Raw genomic sequence first — 17923 nt, 5'->3', positions numbered from 1 at the left:
TCCCCTCCCCCATGGCACTTCTCCCCTTCCCTCTTCCCTGCACTTGCGCGGTCTGAATGACACAATGCCTAGTAAGAACGTTAATTTGTCCTCCCATGTCTCCCCCTCCTTGTCTTGTCGCGCCTAGACAGACTTGTGTACAAGCGCGTTACAAATGCCACAGCACATGTGGTGCAAGCAGCCACTCTAGACCCTCACCTGCTTGGAGGCCATATGTACATAACGTTTCCCTTGGAAATCCTCTTTGCAATACAGAAGCGGTACTCGTTCAGTCACATACAGACCACAGAAGAGGCCTTGAGGGAACCTGGGACTGTGACGAGGAAGACGAGGACGCGCTGCAGTGGAGATTATCCATACATAATGGGAGCATCGCCGCTGGGTCCTTTCGCCTCGCATTTTGAGGACGGACAAAATCAGCGCCATCTTTTCTAACTCCATTGAAACTGAAACTGGTGAAAATGAGTTTACTGTTCTTAAAGTTTTTAAACATCATGCCGGATATTGCTCCTGATTCTTGTGGACCGGAACTATTTTTTTTCTATTTGTGCCCTTTTATTTTCTTGGTGCATTCCCCCATACACCCTAGGTTAACTGAACTGCATTTTCATTTTTAAGGGAGTTTTGCTCCATTTCGTTTTAACAGGTACATCCAGCAAAAGGCGATTTTGTGTTCTGGACCCGTGTAGTAGTGGTATTTATTAAGCGCAACTCATTACCAGGAAACCAGATGCAAGGTTCTGTGCAAAATGCATAGAGTGCAAAAAGCAATACACAGCATACACAGATACAACGGCGACACTAATGGTTCCTCACGGCCCGAAGCTGCTTCTAACTGACTTTTAATCTATCCTTCCTAAATTGTGAACATTGACTGCCCCTTCCCCCCCATCATAGCATGTTCATTGATTGACAGCAGAGAGTAATTAGGCCCAAACAAGACGGAGCTGTGCTCATTCTTATCACCTAGAATAAATATTTACGGCACTGACTGACACTTGATGTCCTCTCCCTGAGCGCCCACTTACCAATGTGTCTGATTGTTGGAAGACCTAGCTCTGAAAAAACCCAGACTAACAGGTAATTCTGTGCAGGTGGCCGAGTCTGCATTCTGTACAATGTTGAACTGTTGAAATATGCCTGTCTAAAACGTGCCTGTCTTTCGTGGAAGCCAAGTTCACGTTTCCTTTTGAGAACCGAGATATGACAATGACCTCTGCTTTTTGAGGCCACAGAGCCAGCTGTACACCATCTTTCTAAAAGGTTGCGTAGGGCGGCCCGCGTCCTGCTGTAACCCTTCCGCCACCACCTCCACCTGCTTCCTCGTACCTCATTTGAATTCCACCTGACCCCAAGCCACCCCTTGCGTCACCACTCTAGCGTGTCACCGCACCATACCCAAAAGCTCAGACTTGACCCACTTATTCAGAGCCGATTTGTGGGCGTGTCCCAGGAGAAGTGGCTCAGAGTCAGTTGTCTGTGTGTTAGTCAGTCTGAGTGAGTCAGGTTGCCTGGCATCCTTCTTACAGACATCTAGGTGGACTGGTTTACAAGTTTCTCTTCCCTGGCGTGTTTTGAAGGCCATGGATCTGCGGTATGGAATGCACAGAGCCGGCCTTCAAGGGAACGCCTTTGCTTTGTAGCTCGTTCTAGCAGATTGAAGCGCACCCCTTGCCCCTGACCTCGTGCCCGCACTGCATCTACAGTGATCTAGTGCAAGACTGTATACCCACCCCTGCAGTGCACCGAAGTAGATCCAGGCAAAGAAGCTTTAATACTTGGCATCCTTCTAATTGGTGACAGAGTCACGCCAAAAGTGTCATTGTTTCGACTTTGCAGAGCTGTCTCCTTGTCGCAAAGGGCAGTCCATGCACAGGTCTGGTCTCAGACAGACCAGAGCCTGCTCTCTACACGAATGACGCTTTAGAGGCTTATTACCTCTTGGGGGGCACAAACCGGTTTAACATGGAGGCGACGGGTTTAAAATGGGGCACTCTAACTGGTGCTCCACATTAGAAAACAAGCAATTCTCTGTCTATGCTCCAAGACTATGAAAACTCCTCTCCGTCAGCATCAGACTCGCCCCCACGCTCCTACAATTCAGAAAAGAACTCAAGACTCACCTCTTCAAGGAGTCCCTCCTCCTCAACACCATGGCCATTTTCTTTTTCTCCTTTGTTTTGTTCCCAGTCGCCTACTGTGCATGATTGTATATTAGGGATTGAGGGGAAGTTCTACTGGCTTTAAATATATGGTACTATTTGTGGATATAATGTTTAAAGTTACATGTTTTTTACAATATGTTTTTAGATAAAAAAAAATGTATAAAATAGTGTAAAAAAAAAAGAAAATCACCTATGCCTGGCTTGCTAGACACTGTCCACCCCTCTCGTCCCTGCCACCCTGTACAGCTGTGCCCCTCTGTATCCTACCCCTCGCTGTATATCTGTTTTGTGACCCCTGTAAAGTGCTCTGTTATGCATCTGTACTGTTGTATACCTCTGTAAAGCGCCCCGTTGCTTCTTGGAGCTAGGTCCGCGCTCAGTAAATACTATACTAATAATAGTAGACGCTGCGGCAAAAATGTGCTGAAGTGACATAACTTACAGTGGAGCCTGTTTGGGGCATGCAAAATCTTGCTCATAGGAGGGGAGCCAAGCCGGTGGCTCATGAAACCCTTCAAGTAAAATCTTGCTGTAGATGTCACCATGCACAGTATCTTCTGACCTTCCAGCTGTGCTGGATTACCTAATTTCAAGAGAGAGGCCTCTGTAGAAACATCCATCTCCGCTACAAGCTGTAAATGTACGCTGTGGTGGAGATGATGATTGGCTGTGCTACAATGCATCCAAATGGAGGACGCCCTCCTGTGGCCTGGAGGCCCCATCTTACTCCTAGAAAACTGGCCCACTCCTATAGATCCTTCCGCCAACGACTCCTTCAAACTGGCCCGCTCCTATAGATCCTTCCACCAACGACTCCTGCAAACTGGCCCGCTCCTATAGATCCTTCCGCCAACGACTCCTTCAAACTGGCCCTCTCCTATCGATCCTTCCGCCAATGACTCCTTCAAACTGGCCCACTCCTATAGATCCTTCCACCAACGACTCCTTCAAACTGGCCCGCTCCTATAGTTCCTTCCACCAATGACTCCTTCAAACTGGCCTGCTCCTATAGATCCTTCTGCCAATGACTCCTTCAAACTGGCTCGCTCCTATAGATCCTTCCACCAACAACTCCTTCAAACTGGCTTGCTCCTATAGATCCTTCCACCAACGACTCCTTCAAACTGCCCTGTTCCTATGGCTCCTTCCGCCCCTGACTCCTTTAAACCTAATTTGCCACCTGTGGACCTCCGCGACCACGTTTACTTTCTACAACCTCCGTCTTCACTCTATGATCCTGCGTTTAGGGCTCATTCCCCAATAGGTTGCTCTGGTCTGCGCTTTCCTTATCTCTTGGATGAGTTACTGCTGCCTGGCCTGTTGATACCCCCTACCTAAGTCTCCTTCCCCCAAGCATTGCCTGGGCAGCAAGTCCACACCCAGAAAGGACTAACCATCCCTCCTTAATTTTTCTGCCCATTGTAAACTCAATCTGAACCATAAACCACTGCCCAAACCTTTAAAAACCATCAAAAGGATGATGCCCCTGGCCGATCTATCACGCCAGCAACACATATTGTGCCCAAAACTCCTGACCACTAATGCCTAAACCTGTCGCATCTAACAACCAAATAAGAATTAAAAACATTAATTACTGTACCTATTCCTTAACCAAACAAATTCAATTCTAGTACCCAAAAGAAAAGTGAGTGGGGCAAGAATAATCGCTCCCTTCAAAACGGTGGGCGAGTCTGGAATCTTAGACATCCAATCTCCATCGAGGGTGCCTGGACCGTACCACCCACCCCTGCCCCCAAACATCCTGAGGGAGGTGAGACACTAAGACCACAATCCCCCTCTCACAGTATTGCTCTGAACTCGGACAACAGCTCCCAGAATGCATTTGGATGTTAAATGAAAGGAAAGCCCAGGATTTGGAGTCAACCCGTAACTGCCTGACCATCTTGCAATAAAGTAGTGGGGCATGTATGCAGATGTACTAGAGCAAGTCTGATCTACACTATTTACACGGGTCTGCCAACATCTCCCACTTCATCTCGAGACAGTTACTAAGTTTTAAGAGCACAGGAGGGCTCCAGTGGGTCTCCGTCCTGAGATTGGGATCTGCAGTATGCTCCTTATGGAAAGCAAAGCCATTAGGGGTTTTATGCACAGGCGGCCATTTTGTGCCTATCCCGCCATGCTTGGAAGCAGCAGCCTGTCTGCCTGGCCGATTCTTCCATTCCTGGCCGTTTAATCCGCCACAGATGTTTCCAGTATACACACGCCCGACTCCTCATAAACTGACCCAGATGTGTTGCTTTTATTTGCTTTGCAGCTGAAGGCCCAGACCCAGGGGATCTCCGAAGAGCTCAAGTGCCTGCAGTACATCAACAGCCTGGAAGAGATGGACCCCGCCGAGGCTGATCTGCGCGAGCTGTTCATGAACGAGGCCTGCCAGAGGATGGCCGGCACCATCCGCTCCTACATCACCATGGTAAGCTCATGTTCGAGCATGACGTGCCACTTACTCTGCCCCAGCCCCACCGGCCTACTGCGACCCCCCACATCCAATGCCTCCATAGCATAGGCAAGACCATTCCTTTACAAGCTCTCTGCAGACAAAGCAGGTCTGACAGCACTACAGAGCGCTCGCTTTGACATCTATGCAGAGCATGCTGACGCAGGTTCGAATCCCCGCAGGAGGTCGATAAATGAGCACCACTCACCGTGGGTAATAATAAGCAGCGCTCAGATACCTGAGGGTTCGTAGCGCTATAAAATGCCAAATTATTATAATGTGCTCAGCGCCGAGCCTCCTGCTCGCCCCAGTCTCCCCTCTTATCAAGCAGGAGACCCCTGAGGAGCTTTGGCTGTTTGTTTGCAAGGGGAGAATAATAATAAAAAAGACCTTCATATAAAAACAGCTGTTTGGGCTCATGTCTCCCCCAGCGACTCTTCTTGGCAATGGAAGTGTTTGGATCCTGAGTCTGTGGACGTTTAATTACAATAGTGTGTTTCTTATACAGCCATTTCTTTCAAAACCTTTAACATGAGAACTTTTTATGTACAACTATAATTGATTGAAAGTTAGTATTTGTTTGTTTGTTTTTTAAGGATGATCTCAAGAGAAAATAGCAGATAATCCCAGCAAGGAAACCCCCATTCAGAGTAACCTACAATAAAGACTAAGCATTTCCCATGGGCCTACGCACCATACACATGTACTGGCTGCAAACCTTTCTGCCCTACTAAACTGCCAAGGACTTCTAAACCATCAGCCAGTTCTGGCGTTGCATTCTGGAACTTGTAGTTTTGCTTTTCCCATTCTAAAGTCTAGACCTGCATATCTCAGCTTGCAAAGTGCTGTTGGCTACAAAGCCCGCACTGGTTGAAAGTGTCACACATGACCTGGGCCAATTGGCAGTCATGGCCCCAGAATTTAAACATGTACAGAAAAAGTGCTGTACGTATGGCTTCTGCTACTGCCATGGCCCTATATACATGTAGCTTTCTTGTATAGTCAATAATGTTGTCTCTAGGCTGTTTCAAAGCTCTATGATATGATGTGGCATTCATAACGCACCTGTACACAAGGGTTTCAAGGCGCAACAAGACAAGGAGGGGGAAACAAAGGGAGGACAAATTAACAATCTTGCTAGGCTTTGTGTCATTAAGATCGCGCAAGTGCTAGGAAGACGGAAGGGGGGAAGTGCCAGGGGCGAGGGGAAGAGGGAAGTGCAGTTAACTCACAAGTGCAGCCAGTGGGTGGCTCATAAGTGCAGAGAGAAGGGACTGTAGGGTTGCAGATATAGACCCTTAAGTGCTGGGGAGCCCGGAGGCCGTGCAAGGGCAACTGGACATGCTGGAGCCTGGGCCCGAGTTCAGAGGGTGACCAGGTGACCAGTGCGCAGAGCAGTCGGGTGCATCAGCAGGGGAGAGGAAGAGAGAAATCGGAAGCGAAGAGGAAGGTCTTGAGTTGCTTCCGGAACCGGAGCTGGTTCTGCTGAAGTTTGAGAGAGGCAGGGAAGCTGTCCAGAGGGAGGCCCCAGCCGAGGAGATAGGTCTGCCCCCAACTCTCTGCTTGGAGAAGCGTCTGACCCTCAGAGAATAGGAGGTGAATGAGCGGAGTGCTCGAGAAGGAGAAGAGAGAGGGTGTAGAGGAGCGAGAGTATGGAAGGGGGGACAGTGGCAAGAAACACAGCGTGACCTGGAGTTCTAACCCAGGGACAAGGTACGACAGGTTCTAGGCCAGCAGTTCTACCGCCACCCAGTGTCTGCAGAAAAGCACCCTCTGTTCCCAGGCGCTATTTGCCTGGAAAGTTGCAGAAATGGCCACTGCCAGGTACACCTCCTTCTTTGCCCTGTGTAGATGGAGCTCCTGGGAGCAAGGATGTCATAGTTTTGCAGGTTCATCCTCCCAGGCTGCTAAGCGTCAAGCCATGGTACTCTCCTAGGCCATGATAGCCAGGCCTACAGTATAGAGGATAGCTCATGCGCAAGGCATCCGTCTTGGAAGCAAGAGGGCACAGAGCAACACAGGTTCGATCCCCGGGTCCCTGCTCAGAAACCTCTGGGTGTTCCAAATAACCCATTACAATTTCAATGGAGCACACACCTTGACCTTTATCAGTTTGGGCGGCTGCATTGAAGATTCCTCACTGAACTCTGCTTCCAGTTGGAATGCATTTTGGGCGTGTGGAGGAGGAAAGGTGCATAATCGTGCCCGTTAATGGTGTACAATCCCTCAGTGATGGTTTGCTCTCGACTTGGTGGTGTACAGGGTCTTTATACTGTGAGTTGGAGCAATGCCTCAATCGACCATGTGGGGTTTCAGAGCCACGTTCTGTAGATTTTAGCAGCAGACCCTGAACATTCTGAGCTAACTTGGCAAAGTATAGGGCACCACCATATGGAAGGTACTTAGGATATCACGTTGGCCGTCAATTATCCAATTTGGCCCTCAATAGGGCCAGGGGTGACAAACTAGACTTTGTTTGGGGTGACCTTCATTCTTTTGAGTGGTGCTACATAAATAACACAAACCTACCAGTTCTGTGCTCTCTCGACGTGTGCCTGCCAGATGTGGGTGTGATTTCTGCACTGCAAAAACATAGTGCACAGAGCTTCATTATCACAGAACAGCTGGCGCGTTATATTCACAGTATTTTTAGCTCACACATTCGCCACACGTTGGCTCTTGGCTTACGGAAACATCTTCCCAAATAAGTGGATGGAGGCGACCTCTGCCTAATTCTCCTCACGGTTTGGAGTTAGAATTCTAGAGGCGCTGCAGATCGTTTGAATTCCGTGCCATCATCACCAGAGCAGAGTCGATCCCGGATCGGACCAATGACCTGATCACTTGCATTATTGGGGTAAGGTTGGGAATGGCAGGATCCTTGAATCTAGTTTCAGTCACACGAAGTCATCTGGACATTGAAGGAGAGGTTGCTGACTAGTAGCAGCCTGGCATTGCGAAAGGTGGGCACAGATTGTGGGCAGGGGGCCCAACGTGCCAGGCCAAATAGAAGAACTATCTCAGACCAGCGCTTTCCTGGATGTCTCCTTTATAAGAATGACATATGATTTGAGCCAATTGACGGCCATCCATTTCTAACACTCGGCGGTTACAATTGTTTGGATTCTCGGAGGATCCCCCACTGACCAAGAAAAAGGTGGGTACAAAGGAGTCACTTGACTTGTTGCTTTGGTTCTGTGTCTTTTTATCGCACATTTCTTTTCATCGCAGCTTTTTTTCTTCCGTACTTTTTTTTGTTGCAAAATGCGGGGGGGGGGGGGCTGCACTCCTTCTAAACCCCCCAATTCCCCTCCCCAAACTGTACCCCCTATGCCACCGACCCCACTCCACCTATCCCCCACCCCATATTTTCTTACCCACCCAAATCCCCCCTGCATCTTGGGGGTAAATAATTGGCAGTAAAAAAAGGCGCAATGACTAAAAAATGCGATGAAAGGACTGGATACCGATGGTTTAGGCCTTTTTGGGGGGATTGGCTTCTGGGGGTGCAAGGGGAGCACACTTCACATGCCTTCTCATAGCAGATGGGGGCAAGGGAGGGGATTGCTGATGCACGGAGCAGCTGGAAAGAGCAGGATCGCTGGCAACGGGTTAGGAATATAGGATCCGCAGGAGCACAGCTGAAGAACCCCGAGCAATTTAATGAAGGTCGGGTCCGCCTTTCGCTCCTTCAACAGTATCCCCTGTCTTTACACCTCAGTACCCCTCTGTACATGTTCTTCCAGGTATGCCCGTAGTATTCTATGCCTGTAATGCTCTCTGCATCATTGTACCCTCTTGCTGTCGCCTCTGGTTGTTCTGCACTTTGTTAGGTCACAGCTAAGTGTGCCTATATATAAAACGCAGCACCTGTCCGTTTCTGCAGGATGTGTCTATCATCTTCATAGTTAATAAAATAGAACAAAAATCCAGACCAAAACATGAAAAAAGATTGGCAAACGTTTGAGATATTTATTAAACAATTGCAGTGAAAGCGCACAGCCCCGGGGTACCGCACAAGCTACAGCCTTATGAAGATGGAGATCAGAACTGCTCAGTCCAGGACCTAAGATGCCCTCTTCGGGTTCACCTGTGACTGGCATGCGGCTGTTGCAGCTCCAGTTTAGGGGAGCAGCAGCGCAAACTAAAGCCACTCAAGGCAGCTTTCCAAGCACATCCCGCGCCAGCATCTCCATCTGTGGGTCAGAACGAGGACACTAGCGTTCCAGGAACACTGAGCCTCAGAGCTTGAGCCCAAAGCAAATAGAAAAACATCACAAGACCCCCGCTATGAACATTTGTGTATCGCTGTAAACCAAAGGGATAGATTGCACCACTGTGAAACAATGAATTCGGACAACAACATTTAAATAAACCGGTATCAAAACCTCGCACAAAACGGATACGTTTTAAACTGCAGAACATATAGGTTGGCACCATATATGTCAAGGTCAGTTCCTTGCTCAGTGCCACTTTTCGCATTGTTCCATTGCCCAAACTATTTTTGTTTGTAGCAGGGCCTTCCTCTGCGGCATAGTCCCTGGCAGTGTTTTGGCACCGTGTATGGTCTGAGAAGCAGATCCCCCCAACCACTGCTGCTCAGTGAGGGCAGGATCACGCAGGAGCCCGCAGGATCACACAAGTCCATGAGCAAAGATTTAGCTGAGAGATCTTCCAAACTGGTTTCTCTGTAGAAAGGATAGAATTACACATGTGCCTCTACCCTCCTACAAGATTTGCGAAGTAGAACTAGATTACCGTTTCATATAACACCAGGCCCATGTGCAGTGACCGGTCTGTCAGAGAACGGGCAACGTGCAATGCCGCCCTCTGTTCTTCCACTGAATTGCTTATCTCTTCTTCTACGCGCAATTCACCATGGCTAAGGCCTTTGGGCAATGGGCCTTCTGGTACATCCACAAGCCCTCCCACAGGTATGTATACCAGGTGCATTGTGGGCTGCAGGGATCAACAGAAGACTTCCTGTTTAGAATTGAGATGAGAACCCAATCACTGGCCGCTGGCACCTCTGGGACGAAGACGCCTTCCAGGCAAGAGCCGTAGTGTTCCAGGAAGAGGGTCTCGCAAGCCTGTCAAGAGTGGCACGAGTACCATATCACCCTCTCTCCTCCAAGAAGTGGTTAAAACGAATTAAGACCGTAACCTGTGCGAGTTTTGCGGGCTCACCCAACGGACCATCTTTGAGGTGCACTGCTTTTCAGAGTCTGTTGGATAGCGTCTGTGTGTATGCACCGGCTGCAATAAATCGATGCGAAGGTTGCACTTATGATTTCTGATGGGGGTAGACTCATTCTCCTGAAATAGATCATTTAAGTACTATTAGTAATAGTAACCTGGCGAGAGACAATCTGAATGCAACAAGCATTCTGATTGGCTCTCGCCAGGTCCCTACCGGGCCGGTAGTCTTTTTCTTTTTTTAAAAAATTCCCTTCCCTCCCTCCCACCGGCCCCCCCCCCCCAACTTACCTTCTTGGTCCTGCATCCCCGGCGGGGGACGAGGGAAGCCTCCAGCCGTGAGGAGGCTCGGAGCGGGGGCCATCCCTGCTTTGTGCCTCCACACAGCTGGGGGCTGCCCTCGTCCTCCGCCGGGGAGCCAGGTAGGTTTTTTGATTTTTTTCCCTCTTCTCCCCTCTCCCACTCCCGCCCTCCCAACCCCACTTACCTTCTTTTTGAACTTTTTTTGGGAGCTGACGCGCTGGGATCACTTGTGTTCCCAACACGTCCATTCACGATGGCCGCCATGGAAAGGGAAAACAGACTCCGTTTTCCCTTTCCATGGCGGCGGCCATTTTCTTTTTTTTTTTCTCCTGAAACGCTGCAGCGTTTCGGGACAAAAAAAAAGCTTTTAGTGCCCCGGTCACGCAATTTTTGCGGGCCGGGGTACTAATAGCAATAGAACCCTTGCGTCGGGGGCATTACCGACTCAGGTAATGCCCTGGGGCCTATAGGTACGGACCCGAGCTCGCTTGGGGCATTACCCGACGCTCGGGTTCTACTGCTTAATTAAGGTGGGTAACAGTAACTCTGCTATCAGTGCACACAGGTGGAGATGTTATGGAGGGCACGCTACACACGTTACACAAGCGCCTACTATGATCAATATTGCAAATGATCCCATTTGTTTGTTGTTATTAAAGGCCCGACCAGCACATTCATGATCTTTTATTTCCCGCTTCGCAGGTGACTGAAAAAATCATCCGCACCAGCCTTCAGAAAGGTATTGTTCATTCTAAATGCAAGTTTTATGTATTAGACTCTAATTCTTTGACACCCTAGTAGTCTGTCTAAGTTTAGGTCAATTGTAACCTAGATCGCCCGCTGGTCATTGCAGGATCAATTTCCAGAGATTTAGAGCTAGTCTAACCTGGGTCTGCACACCTTTCTGCCCATCCATCATCGCTACTGTATTGGGATATTGTCGATAGGCTTTAACGTGTCATGTCCTGTGTTCGTGAATGGGGCTATGTGTTTCTTTTTACCTCCTAGGAAATTAACGTGCCAGGATAAATAGGGAGAAAAATGAATGCAAATAAAGAGAGATTTCTTATTAAAACGGGATGGTAGATTTAAAATCTAATAGAGCCAATGAACAAAAGATCTAAAAGAAATATCAACATTTCATATTAGTACCCGACGGGGTGGGGGGGTATGTGGCAGCCTCTCAGCCAATGAGGAGGCTCGGGAATGGGGGCATTATCAGCGATAATCCCCCCAGTCTGAGCAGCATCATGGCTGGAGGCCGCCATCCTCCCCCGCTGGGCAATGAGGTAAGTGGTGTCCCACTTCCCTTCCCCATCCCTCCTCTCCCCCGTCCACAGAATTCCGTCCCCGCCCCCACCCGCACTTTTCTTCGTTGAAGTCCATTTCGAGAGCGGACGCGCTGGGAACACTTCTGTCCCCAGCGTGTCTGCTCTCGATCTGCGACAGGCCGTCATGGAAAGGAAAAAGGGACTACACGTAGTCCCTTCTCCCGTTTCCATGGTGGCCATTTTTTGTTTTGTACTTTTTTCTATTTTTTTCAAGGGCTGCCATAGACAGGGAAAACTGACTTTGTTTTCCGTTCCCGGCACCCATTTTTGAAACTTTTTTTTTCTGTTCTGAAACACCAGAGTGTTTCGGAACAGAAAAAAAATACTTTTAGTACCCCCGTCTTATGGGCCGGGGTACTATAATAGCAATAGGCCCCTCTCAGGGGGGGCATTACCAGTTCAGGTAATGCCCCAGGGTCTTCGTTAAGGCCCTTGCTTCGCTCGGGCCTGTAACTATGGCCCCAGGGCATTACCTGAAGTGGTAATGCCCCCCTCCTGCTCGGGGCCTATTGCTTAAATCAAATGCCTCTTTGCTTAGGAGACCAGAGAGGACTATTTTCACTAGAAGGTATTTTACCAGCAGCGATGTACTATCTCCTGATGGTTTGCATTTTACATCCCTGTCTTAGAGGAAGAATTCCTGAGCATCGAATGAAATCAATTTGAGTTCACCAGGCGTATGTTTTTGTAGGAGCCCGATTTACCTTACAACCTTTACCGTGCAAACATGAACTGATTAAACTGTGTTATTTCACTTCCCGCAGAGATGAAATGCTATTAAACCACACTAAAAATACATCTAAAAAATGTGTTTTGCAAATGTGTGGATTGGAGAACCCAATAATGTAAAACAAAGTTAACCCTCGCTGCTCCCATGCCCTCGCTGCTGCCAGCTGCAAGAAATGAAAACACACAGTTATGTGGGACCATGTAAAGTAAGAGAATGAACTTCGAAACCATTAGATCCCTGAGGGTACCCCTTTAGGGTCAGGTGCACCCACAGATCTTAATCGAGAGACACAAAATGCACACATGGGTTTAATGACTCGGCCAGACCATTGTGAGATGTTGTGCCATATGAAAACAAAATGCAAAGAGATTGCACTTGGCACTTTGGATTTTAGGTTTGGCACAGGTTTACACTCTAGTGCAGATTTGTTTGAGTTAAATAGGGGTTGAATGAAGTCCCCATGTTTTAAGTTGATAACCCATGCTCCAGTGTGTTAGATCACTCTTCAGGCATCATGTTAGCATTCACTGCTCTCATACTGGGTATTTACCAGCTCCAACTGCACCGCCTGACCCGCCTGACTCTCATTGAGTTGGTGCTTGACCTGGTAGAGACTACCTAGCCTTTCAAGACCAGATTAGTTAAACGCTGATCCTGTAACAGTTGTCTTTCCAAGGCGGATGATAATGTAGAGGATTTAATGGCGGGCTTTTCAAATCCAGCAGAAAGGTTATTGCTTAGAAAAGCATGGGGGCGGAAGAGTCCTTAATGAAATAAGGCAAATGTGCTGCCAAGTCTGTTCTGATCGTGTACAGTAATGCAATATTCTTAACCTGAAACAGTTTTTCCCCAAATCATTGGCGACTCTTTAGAGTCCGCCCTCTCAAGACCTGTGTCCAGTCCTTTCTTCTTTCATGCCTGTACACCATGGAATGAGCTCCCTGCCTGGGTAATCCAGGGGCAGATGCTGTGTTCCACGAGGTTCTTAAGATGCATCTGTTCTAGAACCTGCAAAAAGGGCACCCAGGTTTCCTGCTCGTGCATTTCTCGCAGGGTGTTGGTGCTCCATTGAAGCAATAAGTCCAACATTGAAATCATGAATTCAATGTGAATGTACATCTTAGTCGTCAAGTTCAACCACAAACATTTTTCAGACGTTTTGAAATTGTTTCTAAGGACATGTTGGACACCTTTTTGGAAGGAAATAGTCTGGGGAGGTTTTGAATGCCTTGGTTTTCTCCTTGCATCAAAATGTCTTTTGTAGTTTCCTTATTTTAAATCCAACTGTTCTGTGTATGACAAAGACCACGCGACTTTGACTTTCTAAACAAAAAGATGGTTGCATTTGTTAAACCTTTTGTGCCCCTACCTGGGCCCAGATTCTTTTGTGACCGTGATTGTAATTGGTGTGCAGTCGGGCAGAATGAGACCCTTCACAGCCACTAGTCTGCATATTCTGCCCTCTGGCGGGAGAGACATTACCTCTTGTCTTCTGGTTGTCATATGGTGGTCCGTCTCTGTTGGTTTGAAAGTTTGTCTGCCGCTAATAGCCGGTTCTAGTATTCTCTTGGAGAACCTCAAGAAGTAGTAGATGGTTGCGGCAGTAGGGCTTGTATTCCTAAAGTCAACCTTTTGGTAGTCCCGGGTTCTCCCTGTGCCCTGCCTCTTGGTCAGTGACTATACACAGCACTTGAGGATATCCGTTGACCTCCCCATCCAGAATCTACTCCATCTTTGACCACAGAAATGTGCACTTTGCCTTGCAGCGCTGCTCGAAATCCACTTTCCACATTCTCAACCTAGGGTGCCTGTTCCTCATGAGTAAGGTACTCCTCGTAGACACGGTGGAAACTATAGGGTCGGCATGCCACAAATGGTATACAACCCAACAGGCAAGTAGTGACGCGCCATTTATTATGAAGCTGAGGTTGCAGCAGGTGCATGGTCAGACCAATGGTGGTGGTTCAGGTTAGAGCACCTGCGTATAATGCAGCCGAACCCCACGGCACCGTGCGCTGGGTCCCAGTGGATAACATTTTAGACTACAGTGATGCTTCTCATGTGTGGGAGCCGGTTTCCTAAATACAGGGTACAGCGGCTATTGCATGTACCAAGGACGTCTGTAGCCGGAACTCAACCAAAGCAAGGTAGCCTAGTATGCAACATTGTTATTTTGGGGAATTTGTCATTTCCTCCTTCTGTCTTTATTGTACTCTTTTTCAGCCAAACTGAAACATTGCTGTATTTTGTGTGTAATTGATGCAAAAACAGCAACTGAAGGATTATTAAATTAAAGGGGATAAACAAGTGCCAGATCGATATTAAAACTATAGAAATAGTACAAAGATTTAGTTTTAGCTATTAGTTGGCACATGAAACTGCTACCTTTAAGAAAAACGGTCATTATTGGAAGTGAAGATGGGAGAGGAATGAGATGTTAGGAGGAACACACAGCCTCTTGTCTGGTTATTTGCCCACATTTGACTGCCCGTGGCCTTGCTAGTCCCTATGACCATTCCTACCCTCTACGTTCCCGCCGTTCCTGCCAAAAACACAACCCACTGGGATCTCCTTTGAGTCTAGCTCCCTGCTTTCTGAGAATCATTCGCAAAGGTAATAATTGCTTAATTGCAGCTCTGAACCAGCTAACCAAGCTCTTGAAGTAATTAAAATGACTTAACCAAGTGTGCCCTCAGCAACCTGATTTATAACGTGCATGCATGTCCTTGTATCTGCACCTTGCAATGAATTACAGCTAAAAAGATGTATTGGCAAAGCTAACCGGTTTGGCTCTTGGATAGGCATTATTTATTTGGGCACTGCCATAATATGGCCAGGTCCTAGCACTGTTTGCCAGCTGTTGCCATTTTATGGCCTGGTAGTATCATTATGGCAGTGTCTGGAAAATGCGGATCCCATACTTATACAATAGTCGAAACTGTTGGCTTTGCCAATGATTGCTTCAGATATGCACATAAGACTTTACCAGGTTTCGTGAACATGCAGTGCTACATCAATGCAGTAATGTAGAAAAAAGGAAAACTAGCATATGGGTGTAAACCATGATGCAAAAATGTTTCCAGGCCGGAACAGGCCTATATATCCACGAGACCACAATTTCTGTGATTTTCCATCCTCTCTAGAAACCAGACCCGTCTACGTTAACAATTCAGAGTTCCAGATGCCAAGAGGTCTGTCATCCAAGTCTTCAGCTCACCTCACACTCCACACGACGTCTCATCATGGTGAGTCCAGATTCACACCTGTGGTGTCAACTGGCCAAGGAGCCCAACATTCAGCGAGCCCTTTCAAACCAAAAGAATATAAAAGGTCTACAAAGCTCACCTAGTAGAACACTTAGTAGCTTCTAAACTCCCAGCTCTTGCTGAATGTAGAATTGTAGAATGGTGCACTCACAATAGTGCAGGGTGGTGGTCTACAGCCATTGGTACTATTGCGCCTTGCGTTGGTCTCACCCATGCCGGATCCTTTTGGGCCCCTCAGATTTGGCTACGAATGTTCCCTGCCTTCCCTGTTATTTTCTTTTTCCTTTTCTGTCCTGCCAAACCCCTCTCTACTTCTATCGGGATCAGGTAAACAGCATCTCTGGATTTGCCTCATTTGCTATGGATGTCCACCATCTCCCGTCATCACTGCTTCCTTTACTGTCCTCCACCCCCACCTCTCTAGTCCTCTCCTGTGTCAAGATCTGGACTGCTGCCCCATAGGCTTCGCTAGGAAAGACTGACTACTGATCATGCATTGCTGTTGAGTAGCTTGGGTGACTGGTCCATTGAACCTGGGTTTGGGGTTCAGAGGTTCCTGTGAAACAGAAGGCAGCTTATTGCAATCTCTGTCCAATGTTGTACAGTGCCCCCGGAACTGTGCATTCCCTACCTTGCTCTTCATCTTACACCGCTAGCACCCCGGTGCAACTTGGGGCCCCATATGTAGTGCTGCCACACCTACAACAAATAACAATATGTCCATAAGTGCATGCGTAATCGCTTTTTGTAGCTCTTGTTCATTATAAAGGCCTATAATGTCGAACTCCTTCACTTCAAGGTTTGGAAACCATTCCAGAGTCCTGATAATGTATCAGGCCTCTGTATGGGCATTTATAAAACAGTGCTGACCATTGAAATGGGCAATGCAGCCTGTTTGGTGCCCAAAATCCAGAACTATGAACAAAGATAAGCACTCAACAGTCATATATACAAGTTGTTCTTGCAGTGGGCAAAGATGAGATGGCCAGAGTAGAGGTGTGGAGGTATGTGTGGTGAAGTGGGAGTTTGAGCTGCAGGTACCGTTGTGGCGACAGGGTTTCTGAGAGCCTCAGGAACCTTTGCCATACTATTTAATTGTGCCTGGATGGCCTTCGTCCTGATTGGTCTCGTAAGAGACCTTTGCCATACTATTTAATTGTGCCTAGATGGCCTTCGTCCTGATTGAGTCTTGGTGGGATGGTAGATGCCTACCAATGGTATGCGCACACAGTGTAAATAATTTTTTGATGTTTGTTAATCTGCTTAGAATCACATGCTGTGCATAGTCCGACATCAAGTGGTCACTGCGGAGTATTGCATCTTGTTTTTCAAAAGTCGAAAAGGGAACGTCGACATAGGCGTGTCTGTAATAATATCCCTATAGTGACGTGTAGTGTACCCAAAATCCCTCACTCGTCGAGGTCCCTCAGATTGTTTTTTTCCAGCCAGAATACTGGTCGCCTTATGTGGATCTCGTAAAAGACATTGCCATTTACCATTTACTCGACCCTTGGTCGATTTATCAGTTATTGTTAATTTATACCACCTCCAGCCCTCTTTCGACGGCCATTCAATTTCCCCGCCGAGTCAAGATCTTCGACGGCGGTGGTTTCGACGGAGGTGATCCTATCGGCGCTGCCGAACACCTGGCCCGGCCTCGCCGGCCTACACAGTAGGGAGAGTGGGGGTCGGGGTGGACATATCTGCCTCTACTAGAATGCCTTTCCTTTTCTCCCCCCTTTCCTTCCGGGTCGTTATCACTGGTTACGTCCTCAGCTATGGAGAGGACTCCTTTTAGATTTTGCCCACGTTGTAAGGGCACATTTCCGTGGAAGGACGAGCATAAGCGGTGTAACCGCTGCTTACCCCTCGACCACAACAAGGCCGAGTGTGCGGCCTGTAAGCTCCTTCGTTCAAAAACTTGGAAGCAACGCAGGATCAAAAGGTGGGCAGTCTATGGCATGTCAAATGCTGATTCCTCACCCGTGGCCGCGGCCGCCGAGTGTGACGAGGGGGATAGTGATAATGCTACCTCCGTAACGAAGGTTGTTGACCTCTCATTGGAGCGCTCCCACTCCATTGCGTCTGTCCCCGGCCCTGGAAAGCTCGGCTCCAGCCCTGCTTATGGAGATGTACACCCGGGCGACGCTGACGCACACGAAAAAGTCACTAAACAAACAACCCACGGCCATTCGTCGAGTAAATCGGAGAAGGCCTCAGCACCAACGGAGACGCCGAATCAACCGGCTGCCTCCGCCGACCGTAAGGGCCGGCAGCCCTCCCCGCAGCCGCATGCGCGCCTAGCGACTGGGGCGTCTACAACTAAGGGCGCTACCATCAAAGCATCTGTCGAAACACCTCGGAAGAAGGCGTCCGTCGACGGTAAGGTTCCGGGTCCGCCGAAAACTATTCACGACCAGCCCTCGACGGAGAAATTAGTTGTGGAAAGCATAGCTAGAATAGTCTCCAAA

At 48.2% G+C, this 17923-nt stretch overlaps 1 protein-coding gene across 2 annotated transcripts in view; it reads left to right on the top strand.

Annotated features, from left to right (window-relative positions):
• LOC138570083 (tumor necrosis factor ligand superfamily member 10-like) overlaps nt 1-17923 on the top strand; it is an 88482-nt gene that overhangs the window by 31553 nt on the left and 39006 nt on the right. The window contains exons 2-4 of one of the 2 annotated variants that reach the window (XM_069648667.1): nt 4444-4602; nt 10828-10864; nt 15330-15431. In XM_069648667.1, coding sequence (XP_069504768.1) covers nt 4444-4602; nt 10828-10864; nt 15330-15431 — 298 coding nt within the window. The remainder of the gene's footprint in view (nt 1-4443; nt 4603-10827; nt 10865-15329; nt 15432-17923) is intronic. The other variant, XM_069648668.1, reaches the window with a different exon arrangement.

The sequence above is a fragment of the Ambystoma mexicanum genome, chromosome 2q (genome assembly GCF_040938575.1).
Source record: "Ambystoma mexicanum isolate Mex_15411 chromosome 2q, UKY_AmexF1_1, whole genome shotgun sequence".
Taxonomy (NCBI): domain Eukaryota; kingdom Metazoa; phylum Chordata; class Amphibia; order Caudata; family Ambystomatidae; genus Ambystoma; species Ambystoma mexicanum.
Note: the sequence above shows the minus strand (reverse complement) of the source record. Positions and strands in the feature narration are given on the sequence as shown.